Source organism: Thamnophis elegans, chromosome 7 (genome assembly GCF_009769535.1).
Source record: "Thamnophis elegans isolate rThaEle1 chromosome 7, rThaEle1.pri, whole genome shotgun sequence".
Lineage (NCBI taxonomy): Eukaryota > Metazoa > Chordata > Lepidosauria > Squamata > Colubridae > Thamnophis > Thamnophis elegans.
This window is the reverse complement of record NC_045547.1, coordinates 53,485,110-53,497,656: the sequence shown is the minus strand read 5'-3', so window position 1 is coordinate 53,497,656 and position 12,547 is coordinate 53,485,110. Positions and strand designations below refer to the sequence as shown.

General features: G+C 38.4%; 1 protein-coding gene across 1 annotated transcript in view; it reads right to left on the bottom strand.

Moving 5' to 3' along the window:
- SLC38A1 (solute carrier family 38 member 1) overlaps positions 1–9,317 on the bottom strand; it is an 88,679-nt gene extending 79,362 nt beyond the window's left edge. The window contains exons 1-2 of the mRNA XM_032222173.1: positions 9,131–9,317; positions 147–222 (exon numbers count right to left, since the gene is read on the bottom strand). Coding sequence (XP_032078064.1) covers positions 147–222; positions 9,131–9,249 — 195 coding nt within the window. The 5' untranslated portion in view covers positions 9,250–9,317. The remainder of the gene's footprint in view (positions 1–146; positions 223–9,130) is intronic.
- Positions 9,318–12,547: the final 3,230 nt, after the last annotated feature.

Genomic DNA, 12,547 nt, shown 5'->3' with positions numbered 1-12,547 from the left:
TAAATGAAACACAGATGAACAGTCCTGCAAAGGGTAGCTAATGGCAAAACTTCTTCTTGTATAGGAAATCCAGGCAAGTTTCAGCAGTTTATGTACACCTGCAACATCAAAAAATAAATTTCTATGAAGTGAGGAGAGGAACCTACGTATTCATCACACTTCTTCTTTTCCAAATGACTGTTAGTTAGGCTTCTTCTGCTCTCACGGTCTGCGATGAACTTGCTGAAAAGACACAAGAAAGCAGGATTTTTTAAAATATCATGAGGCATAGCATGATGCACTTTATCACCTGTTATTCCTGTGAAATTTCAATGTGGATTTTGATTTTTTTTCATTAAACCACATTGTACACTAACATTTGAGAAGCCAGGGCATAGGTAAACAAATATTATAGATGAAGCATATAATAAGAGGCACACAAAGACCTGAAAAGACATTCATGTATGGTTCTGTTCTCTGATACACTGCTTAGAAATAATCCCCTGACATGGCTACTTTGCAACAGGAGTAGTTTTCATAGTCCTTTTTTTCTTTAGTGTGACTTGGAAATGCAAATCGTGAAATAGAACACAAGTCTAGAATGTCAGAGGAGTATGGATTTGCCAGTATTGGGCTATGGACTACAGATTCAGCATTGCTCCAGTTTCACAAAATCCCAGAAATGACTATGTTAATGCAGAGAATCCAATGCATTTTAATAATAATTAAACTAAAGTAAATAAATTTAAAAAAATAGAAGTGAAAAAAGTTACACTTTTTAAAAAATAGAAAAAATAATCAATATATAAAGAAATGACTTCTCCCTTCATAACAATAATTAGGAACAATTTCAGTAACTCATTACCTTTTCTTATAATACAACAAATGTTTCCTTCTTATAAAATCTCATCTCTTATCCATATAGAAATCCATAAAACCTTCTCATTTCAGCTTAATATTAGCAAAAATCCATTAAGGTTTACCAGCAATAGCAATATATCTAATAAATCAACTTTGTGTGCTTTTCTTTTGCTGTTAACAATCTTGTTCTTCTTATATTTCTTCCCTTTACTTTTCACAATCTTGATGCTTAATACTCTCAAATAAAGTCTTAGAGATTGATTTCTTCTCACTTGTTTTGTTATTTCTGACAGAACTCTTCAAAATGTTAAACAAGTCTCTTTTCTGAATCCAATGTAATGTAAGAAAGTAATCCAGGTCACTTGTTAAGACATCAGCTGGTTTTATTTCTATATCCACTGTAATGTCCCCTTCACATTTTTCCTGTAGCCTGACATTTTTAAATCCATTTTCAAATCAGATTCAGGCCTACAAGGTAAAAATTGCTCCTCTTCCATATCATCTTCCAAATACAGTGTATTTATAATGCCAAATACTCTTAAAGTTAACTTCTGATCTATTATTCATAAATACAATTCAATATGTCCATTGTATTTTGTTCCATTCTTTATTAGTAAATCAAATTTAAGTTTTCTCCTTTAATTGTAATCTGTATTGTATCTGTAATTATTATACATACATATTACATATATAGATACGTACTGTCAATTTGACTAGAGCAATACATTCTACATGGGAAGAGGAAATATCAGAGGGCTCTGATGGTGGAAAATAAGGCAACTAGGCTGCTAACCAGTTCAGCACATCTGAAGCACCTTAAGATCTCCATAAACATACATTTGTTATGACTGTTTTCTAAGCAGAAAACACAATACTTCAGACCCATAAATGGCAGGGGGCCTGACTATCTGAAAGACTCCAATTTCAACATAATCCTATACAGTGGGTGAGACCAAGGCTTCTATTTGTTCTATACAAGCTTTGGAGAATGGTCTGTTTTGCTTGTCCTCAATTCCCACATCCTGTCCATCCCAGCTTTTAGGAAAGCAATCAAAATATTCTTTTTTTTAACCTGGCATTTTAGTTTAATCAGTTATTTAATTTACATATAATTAGTTAAATAATTTAATTGTTTTAATTATATTTTAGAGAATGAGGTGGCTGGATGGAGTCACTGAAGCAGTCAGTGTGAGCTTAAATGGACTCCGGAGGATGCTAGAGGACAGGAAGACCTGGAGGAACATTGTCCATGAGGTCGCAATAGGTCGGACACAACTTTGCAACTAACAACAAAATATTTTATCTATGTGTCTATGTTTTAGTTTTGTGTTTTAGTTGTCCCAAGTGCCCTTAGGACAAAAAAGAAATTGTATAAAAGAACAAGAAATAAAGTTAACATGCAGATTCACAATTACTGCTCAGTTTCACAAAATAAAAATACCTGTAAAGAACAACAGATCAAGGGATACAATCCCAAACTCATGCTGCCTAAAATTGGTAGCAAATTGAATTAATGCATGTATTAATACCATGTTTCCCCAAAACTACAACATGTCCTGATAATAAGGCCATGCCATATTTTTCCTGTGGGCAAAAATATATGCCCTCCACCAATAATAAGCCCTCTGGACAACCCCCCCCTCCAGCCAGACAGAGCGCCACTCACCAACCTAGTGATATCCCGAAGGCGCCAAGCTGCAAGAGCCGGGGGCAAGGGTGGGCAAAGGCGCTCACATTGCTTGGCGCCTTCGGGATAGCCCTAGGTTGGTGAGTGAGTGGCGCTGTGCCCAGCTGGATCAGAGGGTTGCCGGGCGGCTGCTTTCATGAGCAGTCGCCCGGAAACCCCCCTTTCCAGCCAGGCAGAATGCCACTCACTGACCCAGTAATATCCCAAAGGTGCTAAGCGGCGTGGTGCTCTGCCCGGCTGGAAAGGGAGGTTGCGCAAGTGCCTGTTCTGCCCCCAGCTCGCATGCCTTCCAGCCTCACTATGCCCTGGCCCAGCTCTCCCTGCAGGGCCAGGGCGCCGCTGGCGCCATGCTGCTGCTGGCGTGCTCCGAGCATAACCGGCTTCCAAACTCTGGAGATCCACTGCGAAGTCTTCCGGCAGTGGCCGCTCTGGGACTACGCTCTATGGTTGTGGGCTGGCTGCTGGAAGACTCTCTGTCCACCATAACGCCTTTGGAATATTACTGGGTCAGTGAGTGGTGCTCTGCCTGGCTAGAAAGGGGGGGTTGCCAGGCGGCTGCTCATGAACGTGGTCACCTCATGGCTGCTGTGTAGTGCTGCTTTGACAGTGCAACACAGCCGTTTGCTCCTGAGGCTGTGCCTGGCTCTTCGGGCGCCCACTCCCAAAAGAGTTGCCACCCGGCAACCCCAAACCAATAAGTCCCCCCGATAGTAAGGCCTAAGCAACAAGGGGGGGGGAGGGTCAAAAGAAAATAAGATCCTGTCTTATTTTCAGGGAAACACAGTACATTATTTTCCTTTCATCAAAAGCAAAGAATAGCATATATATATTAAGCCTTCAACTTGTTAAACACACCTGGTTTAATTTCTCAGTTCTTAATTGCTTGCTGCAAAAGGGCTGCCTGTTCTCATGATTTTATTTTATAAGATATCTTTCTTCTGGAGAAATTGATGAGTTTGAGATATGTGACTAGAACCTCAAGTTATCTCATCCATAACGGCTCTAATACCCATACACTACTGAAACTCTTGGGTCTGCTTATAACATTCATTGGGTGAAATGGTGCATCTGTAGGGAAACCATTTTTAAATTAAGAAGTCTCAAATAAGCTAAAATCTACATAATACATCCACATCCCAGAGCTGTGGGATTGAAATCTGAAAACGTTGGGGTCACTTCAGTGTTACCATGCCTTCTGACTGCACTCTCCAGAAACTATAGGTTGCACAATTCAAGATGAGGGAGGCATATCCCCACCCTTTTCCCCACCTCCTTTGAACCTGGCACCCAATGGCTGGTGGCAAAGCCCAACAGTGAGCAGCAATTGGCTAATTTGGAATTGTGGCTGAAATTTGAAATTTCTTAATATAAGAAAGCAGTGGGGGAAGGGTGAGGGCTTGACTTGGATGCTTGCTGGCGAGGTAGTGTAGATGGGTGGCATCAGTGATTGATGTGTGAACCCTTTCCTCTTTGGGGCCCTAGGGAACATGCTGGGATGGCAGAGTGAAGGTGAAGTTTTTCTTGCAGTCCATGGTTCACTTCTCCCTGCAAAGTTGCAGGCAGTCCTGTGGGTCAATTGAGAAGGAGGAAGAGTGATTTCTGGTGCTCTCTGCCAAACAAAGTCAATAGGGAAACTGACTTTGGTATTCCTGTTCTGCCTGTGGTCATTCTATTTCTCTGTTTAGGTAAAGAAGAGTCTTGAAATGATGACCTAATGGCTCACACGTTGCCTAGTCTGCTTCTAAATTTGAACCTAAAACTCTGTAGGAGCTTTTGGTATATATTTGTTCTCACTTATTTATTTAGCATATGGCATGTGTTAGCCAGGGATCACCGAGGTAGCTAGTTACCTCTGTGAAAGGAATTTTTTTGGATGGTATTTTGTTTACCTGCGGGATGCCTGAATGCCAGTAGGCAATCGGGCGAGGCTCCTTTCTTGTCCCTCTGCGGTTTATTCACTCATGAGTATCAAGTTGCCGAGCTGCCGACCTTAGCAGCACGCAGACCTACTGTTTTACCATGTGAGCCATGTTCTCACTGATATTACTCTTTCCCCCTACTTCCCTTTTAATTGACAATCAGATGTCATGTTCCATAGGGATGTTTTGCTTATAAGTCACAACCTTTCACTTAACCTGAAACCTTCCAGATGTGATAAACTGAAATCTCCAATTAGTATGTCTGGGAATCATGGAAGTTGTAATACAAATTATCAGGCCTGCAGCCACTTTTTCTTGTGGATCTTAGGCCTGCCACACATTCTATTACTCTACTATGCATTTTCTATTGTGGGAAAATGGGAGGGGGATTGTACAGTTAGATGATATGTAGCCATAACAAAATTAATTCTAGGAAACCAAAGTCATCCTTTGTCTTTGCACCTCTGCACCTGACCGGAACTGGATGGGTGGAAGCTGCCAGCATGGCAGTGCAAGATTGGACCATGTGATGGACTTGTGGGTGTGAGGGCAAGATCTTGAACTTTCAACTGGGTGGGAAAACTGGGAAGCTTTCAGATTCGGGTTTTCCTAGATGTGCCAACATGGATCTCTTAATAAATTGAAACTTTGAACAATACCTTGCCTTGAACTCTTTAATTTTAAATTTTAAATTTAATTTTGGATGCTATTTGGAACCCCGACAATCAGAACAATATATTGAAGGTATAGGGAATTGTGAGAATTGTAGCCCCACATATTTGCAGGAACCACTTTGAGAAAAATTGCATTGACTTAGAATATTATGTTATAATGGTATATACATTTTTCCTTCTTTCTCTTTCATGTGGGAAAAATGTTTAACTCAATTCTGTACTGTTAGTTTGATGTGGAAAATATGCCTGAATGAACCATGTAATCAGGAGAAATACAATGGAACAAAGATGCATATTTCGTTTCTAAAATGCTTCCTGGTGCTGCCTGGCACTTGAAGATTCCTTTACATTAGACAAAACAAATCAGACTTAGCAGTCTAGGTCTGCTAAGAAAATCATACAAATTATTTTAGTATAACAAAGCAATGGTGAATTATTTTGCCAAATAATTTCTAAAAAGCATCCTAATAACCATAGAAATCCCTCTTGAACATACAGTAAAAATGAGAATGAATTTAATTAACTATTTAGCCAGAAAGACACCACTTTAACACTTACCTTAAGGACTCTGAAAACATCTACATCTAATACAGTGAATGGTACTAGACAGTGAGGCTTATACATTTTTCTCAACATTTATGAAATGTTCCAAAATCTAGCCATATTCTAGGAAGCAGAAGCAGAAGACAGGCTTTGCCTAAAACATGTGTGCACGCATGCAAAACACAAATTCACAAATAAACAAGTTCCACAAAATTATCATGAAATACCATGAAAGTACCCAGTCTTCTTACACAAGAAAAAGAATGGATATATTAAAATGAACTGCATCTCAGAATTAAAGTCACTGAGTATGTAAAAGAAAGTAGAATCAACAACAACAAAAAAACCTATGCCATGAAAATTCAACACCCAGTACATATCAATCTATATCAGTAGGTTAGAAATGTCTACTGGTGGTTTTTTAGTCAAAGACAAAAAATGCCCCGTTTATATCCTTGAACCCTAAACTTTCTCTGTGTTGTTGAATTTTAATTTTCTATTGTTCAAAAGGCACTTTGGTAAACTATATTTCATCAACTAGCCATTTAAGAACAGTACACAGGTTGTACACTATTTCCAAGAAGAAGAGGACGATAGAGAACGAGGTGGCTGGATGGAGTCAGTGAAGAAGTTGGTGTGATCTTAAATGGACTCTAGGGATGGTAGAGGACAGGAAGGCCTGAAGGAACGTTATACATGGGGTCACAATGGGTCAGATATGATTTCACGAGTAACAACAACAATGGTATCAAGAAAAAAAATGCAGGAATTAGACTACAGGAATAAGCCATTGACTTCATTGCCAGTTTGCTTGTTACTATATTTCTTGGTAACAGTTCTATTTACTGTAGTTAATCATAAATGAAAACAAATGCTGGACAATAAAGATCTCTAGACTGACTCATCTGCATCCTGGTGGTATAACCTATTTAGACTTAAATTGTAAATATTTTTAATTACAGCCTTCCTGCCTAAGTTATTATTTTACTCACATAACTTCAATATATAACCCATATTTGGGCTCAAATTGTCAGCTCTTCAAGGCAGACCAGACTAGAACACCAAAGCTATGCAAGCCAATAATATTTTTATTGTAAGGTTATAGCAACAGAATCTGCATTAGAAGGCTTTTCTCTGAAATCCTTTCTGAGATTACAGTTCTGCTTCAGACTCAAGTTTCTTTTATCTGATAACTGTTTTGTTAGAGGCTCTTCCTCCTGTCCCTCAAAGTCATTTCTTCTGGCCATTACACAAAAAGATACGAAATTTTTACTTGAAATCTTACACATATTTTACCTGAAATTAGATTCCATTAAGATCTTAGGGTTAGAGCACAAATTTTGGATAAAGATAATCTCAAAATCAATTTTTAACATGCCTATATTGGACTAGGAAAAAACCTCCTGCCCGAAATGCTGACGAACCATTATCAATTTGCATCAGTGGTAATGATTTAAATGGACCAATCATCTATTTTAGCAAAAGACAGCTTTCTGTGATGTGTAGAATTAAATAAAGCTTAGTTTTAATTGGCTATGCCTTTGTAAGTTTGACTGGCTTACAATAAACACACTGGCCTCAATCAACCTAATCAAATAAACACTAAAAGCAATGGGTCTTAAATGAATCAAATTGATCTTAATAGAAGTGTGTTTCAGAATTCAATGGAGATTGCTCTTAATCAGTGTTTACAATTCTCCAGTAAAACTGAAATGTTATAAACAATTACAGAAAAGCACATCCTTTTATACACACATACAATTTACACAGTGCTAGATTTCCGGAATTACAGAGAGGAACCTGCCCCACTGTATATCGAGGCGGGCTATGTGGAGAGGGTTTCCTCTTTTAAATTCTTGGGAGTGTTTGTTAGTTAAGATCTCACCTCAATCACCTGGTGATTGGCAAGGCCCAACAGAGACTTCATTTCCTTAGGTCCATGATAGAAAGTGTCCTCACATACTGCATTACAGTATGTTACGCTGGTTTAACTGCTGCAGACAGGAAGGCACTACAGAGAGTGATCATTTCAGCACAAGAAATCATTGGTTGCCCTCTAACACTACTGGATGACATTACCAAGTCTCGCTGCTTTAGCAGAGTAAGAAAGATACTCAGAGATGATTCACACCCTGGTCAGTGTCTCTTTGCACTTCTACCATCAGGCAGAAGACATCAAAGCATAGCCAGCCAAACAAATAGGCTTAAAAATAGTTTCTATCCTTGGGCTGTCAGACTCTTAAACACAACCACAATCACTTCTTGCACACATGGAAACATGACTAGTTTGTCTCCCCCCCCCTTAATTATGTGCATAGAGATTATCATTTATACTATTTATGTTGTTTGTATTTGTTGTCATGGATTGCACCATAGTGAGGCTAAAACCAATTTCCTTGCATACATGATGTACAATGACAATAAATGTTATACTATACACAGGAGAACAATCTCAAAGTACAGTTAGCAATGTATTTGGCATGGTGGCCAAAATGTATGAAAAGAAAGTATAAAATAATAAAAATATTGAGAGGGTAAAAAAATAAAAGAGAGGGTAAACACAATTCCATTCATTCTACTTTTTTAACTACAATATCAAACCCTCCCTGATATTTTGGAGCATCATAGAAAGGAGTAGGAAGGACTGAACGATTTGGAAGATGACTCTTCTGAGGGAGTTGTGTATGCAAAAGAAAGTATTTAGCTGCTTGCATGAAAATAATTATACTTTGTTTCTTTGATTCATTTTAAAGTCACATTAAAATTTCTTTTCCAGTATGTTTTATACATTTTAAGGCTTTTGCTACAAATGTTATCAATAAAATTGTTTATCTCAAATGCAATAAATAGCAGCAAACTTTGGAGGGCTGAACTCCAGACATTTTCAAGTTAATAGAGTTGGGAAACACTGATTTCATATGTTATCTCGCTGCTTTAGCAGAGTAAGGAAGATACTCAGAGATGATTCATACCCTGGTCAGTGTCTCTTTGCACTTCTACCATCAGGCAGAAGACATCAAAGCATAGCCAGCCAAACAAATAGGCTTAAAAATAGTTTCTATCCTTGGGCTGTGAGACTCTTAAATACAACCACAATCACTCCATGCATACACTAGTTTTTTTTTCTTCTCTTTTTCTTTCTTTTTTGGTTTCTGTTATAATTTTGCACCAGTGAGGTTAAAACCAATTCTGTTATATTTAAGTACAATGACAATAAAGATTATACTTATACTTAATATCGTGATCTTTATTATATTCTATACATTTATATTCTGATTTTTTTCCCTTGGTTTTAACATGAACATCAATAAAGGATTGGTCATAATGTTCAAACTGCCTCTTTGAAGAGGATGTGACTCAGCAAAGGATCATTCATCAATTGTATTTCAAGTTGGGTTATTTTTTAAAATGCTATTTTTAACAAATATCTTCAAATGGTCAGTTTAGGATAACAGAAAACTACTCACCTATTCATTTGTCCATTTTCTACTTCTGTAAAATCATTTGAATCATTGCTAACATTGTCATCCTCAGGAAGCTTCATATTTTGCATCTCAGTTAATTCTAGTGTTATTTTGAAAGGCATCTTGTTTTAGAGAACTTATACTGGACTTTGAATTTTGGAGGTAAGTGATCAGCTACACAATGTGTTTGACAACCTGGAAAAAAGAAAGAAAGAAGTAATTAATAGCAAGGTCAGCAAGATCAGCAGTTATCTCCCAAGGAAATTTCTCCTCAGTTCTAAGTTGCTTCTCTCCTTGATTAGTTTCCACACATTGCTTCTTGTTCTACTCTCAGGTGCCTTGGAGAATAGTTTCCCTTTTCTTTGTAGCAGCCCCTGAGATATTGGAACACTGCTATCATGTCTCCCCTAGCCCTACTTTCTATTAAACTAGACATACCCAGTTCCTGCAACCGTTCTTCATATGTTTTAGTCTCCAGTCCCCTAATCATCTTTATTGCTCTTCTCTGCACTCTATCTAGAGTCTCCACATCGTGGCAACCAAAACTGAATGCCGTATTCCAAGTGTGGCCTTACCAAGGCATTATAAAGTGGTATTAACATTTCACGTGATCTTGATTCTATCCTTCTGTTTATGTAGCCTAGAACTGTGTTGGCTTTTTTGGCAGCTGCTGCACACTACTGGCTCATATTTAAATGGTTGTCCACTCGGGCTCCAAGGTCCCTCTCACAGTTATTACTATTGAGCAAGGTACCACTTATACTGTACCTGTGCATTTTCTTGCCTAAATGTAGAACCTTACTCTTTTCACCATTGAATTTCATTTTATTAGATAGTGCCCAATGTTCAAGTTTGTCAAGATCCTTCTGTATCTTAAGCCTGTCTTGGCTATTCCTGCCAGCTTGGTGTCATCTGCAAATTTGATGAGTTCCCCATTTATTCCCTTATCCAAATCATTGATGAAGATGTTAAAGAGTACTGGGCCTAAAAAGAGCCTTGGGATACTCCACTGCATACTTCCCTCCATGTAGATGCAGCTCCGTTGAGGACTATATATTGAGTGCGGTTGGTCAGCCAGTTACGAATCCATCTGGTGGTGATGCTGTCTAACCCACATTCTTCTACTTTATCTAGTAGTAGGTTATAGTCTACCTTATCAAATGCCTTACTGAAGTCCAAGTAAACTATATTGATGGCATTCCTCTGGTCCAAAATTTTGTCACTGTCAAAGAATGCAATAAGATTAGTCTGGCATGATCTTTTTTTGACAAACCCATGTTGGCTTTTGGCTATTAATTTGTTTGCTTCTAGGTGTTCGCTAATTCGTTGCTTGATTATCTTTTCCAAAATCTTTCCTGGTATTGAGATCAGGCTGATAAGTCTCTAGTTTCCTGGATCTATTTTTTCCCTTTTTTGAAGATGGGAACATCAGCTCTTTTCCAGTCCTCTGGTAGTTCCTCGGCATTTAGGTAATTTACATATACTAATAAACAAGAATCCTGAAATATTATCCAAAGTGTTATAGAAATATATCACAGGCAACATTTCCTGCAGTATTGGAAAAAAACAATTCTGGTTATACCAACCAACTAGTAATAGTACTGTCCTCCCCTTCCCCTAACTTGTGAGCCGCCCTGAGTCCCCTCAGGGAAAAGGGCGGCATACAAATAAATAAACTATAAACTATAAGTCTCCTATGACACTTGAAAATGGGATTTTTAAAAAACTTTCTGTATACTTATAGTCATTGCTAATCCTGAGCATATTTTACATGGATGCCTCTGTAGCAACCATTTGAAGTTATAACAGTGCTGAAAAAATAATTTTATGGCCCATTTACAATCTTTGCAGCATCCCAGGTATACAATCACTCACCACTATAGTTACTTCTACCCCTTGTTCTGTGCCTGATCTGCATTTTTCTCTCTCCCATCCCAAAGCAGAGAGATTGGACAGATAGGGATTGCAAAAAATTAAGATGCTCTTCTATACATCAAAAGCAATGCAATCACATCAGAAGCCTAAGGCTGGGAGCCTCTACACAAATAACTTACAGTACTCTCTTGAAATCTCTTCCTCTCCAATCTCTCTGCTTTGTGGGGCACAGAGAGGAAGGAAAACAAAAGTGATTTATGTAGAAAATCTTTCCTTTGTCTAACACTTCAGCAGAGAGAAAGCAGATCTGCTTAACTCATTCTCTGCATCAGTTTCATGCAAAAAGAAACTATAGCCCAACCTAACAAAAACATCTGTAAAAGACAGAGTAGAAATAAAAGTTAAAATAAACAAAAAATGGTAAGAGAACACCTTTGTGATCTTGATGAATATAAATCACAGGAACCTGATGGATTACATTCCAGAGCTCTAAAGGAGCTTGCAGATGTCATCTCAGAACCACTGTTCCATATCTTTCAAAAATCTTGGTGCACAGGGGAACTACCAGAGGACTGGAAAAGAGCTGATGAGGTTCCCATCTTCAAAAAAAGGGAGGGAAAAGAGACCCAGGAAACTACAGATCAATCAGCCAAATATCAATGCTGGGGAAGATACTGCAAAAGAATTTTTTTAAAAACAACCCAGATCTGCAAACATCTAGAAATGAGTAAAGTAATAACTATAAGTCAGCATGGGGTTGTTAGAAACAGATCATGTCAAACCAATCTTGTTTCATTCTTTGACATAGTGACTAAATTAATGTACAAGTGAAATATTGTGGACATAGTATACTTAAAACTTCAGCAAGGCATTTGGCAAAGTAGACCACAACCTACTTCTTGATAAGCTAGCAAAAAGTGAGACAGATAGCATCACCACCAGATGGATTTGTAACTGGCTGACAAACCATACTCAACAAGTAGTCCTTAATGGTACTACACCCACTACTCTTCAATATCTTCATAAACGACTTAGATGAGGGAATAGAAGGGGAATTTACCAAATTTACAGATGATAGTAAGCTGGCAGGAATAGTCAACACCCTAGATCTGTGATGGCGAACCTATGGCATGCATGCCAGAGGTGGCACACAGACCCTCTCTGTGGGCATGGGCGCTATCATCCCAGCTCAGCCAGCTGAGACGTGCATGTGCACTGGCCAGCTGTCACCAGATTTTTGGCGTTCTTCCATTTTGGGCACTCTATGCCTAAAAGATTTGCCATCACTGCAGCGGCAGCCAAAAAAAACCCAATGCAATCCTAAATTGCATTAACAGAGGGATTCAACCATGATCAAGTGAGGTACTAATATCATTCTATAAAGCCTTAGTAAGGCCATGCCTAGAATACTGCATCCAGTTTTGGTCACCACACTATAAAAAGCAACAAAGATGATTAGGGGTCTGGAGGCTAAAACATATGAAAAACAGTTAGAGAAACTGGGCATGGCAAGTCCAGTGAAGAGAAGGACCAGGGGAGACATGA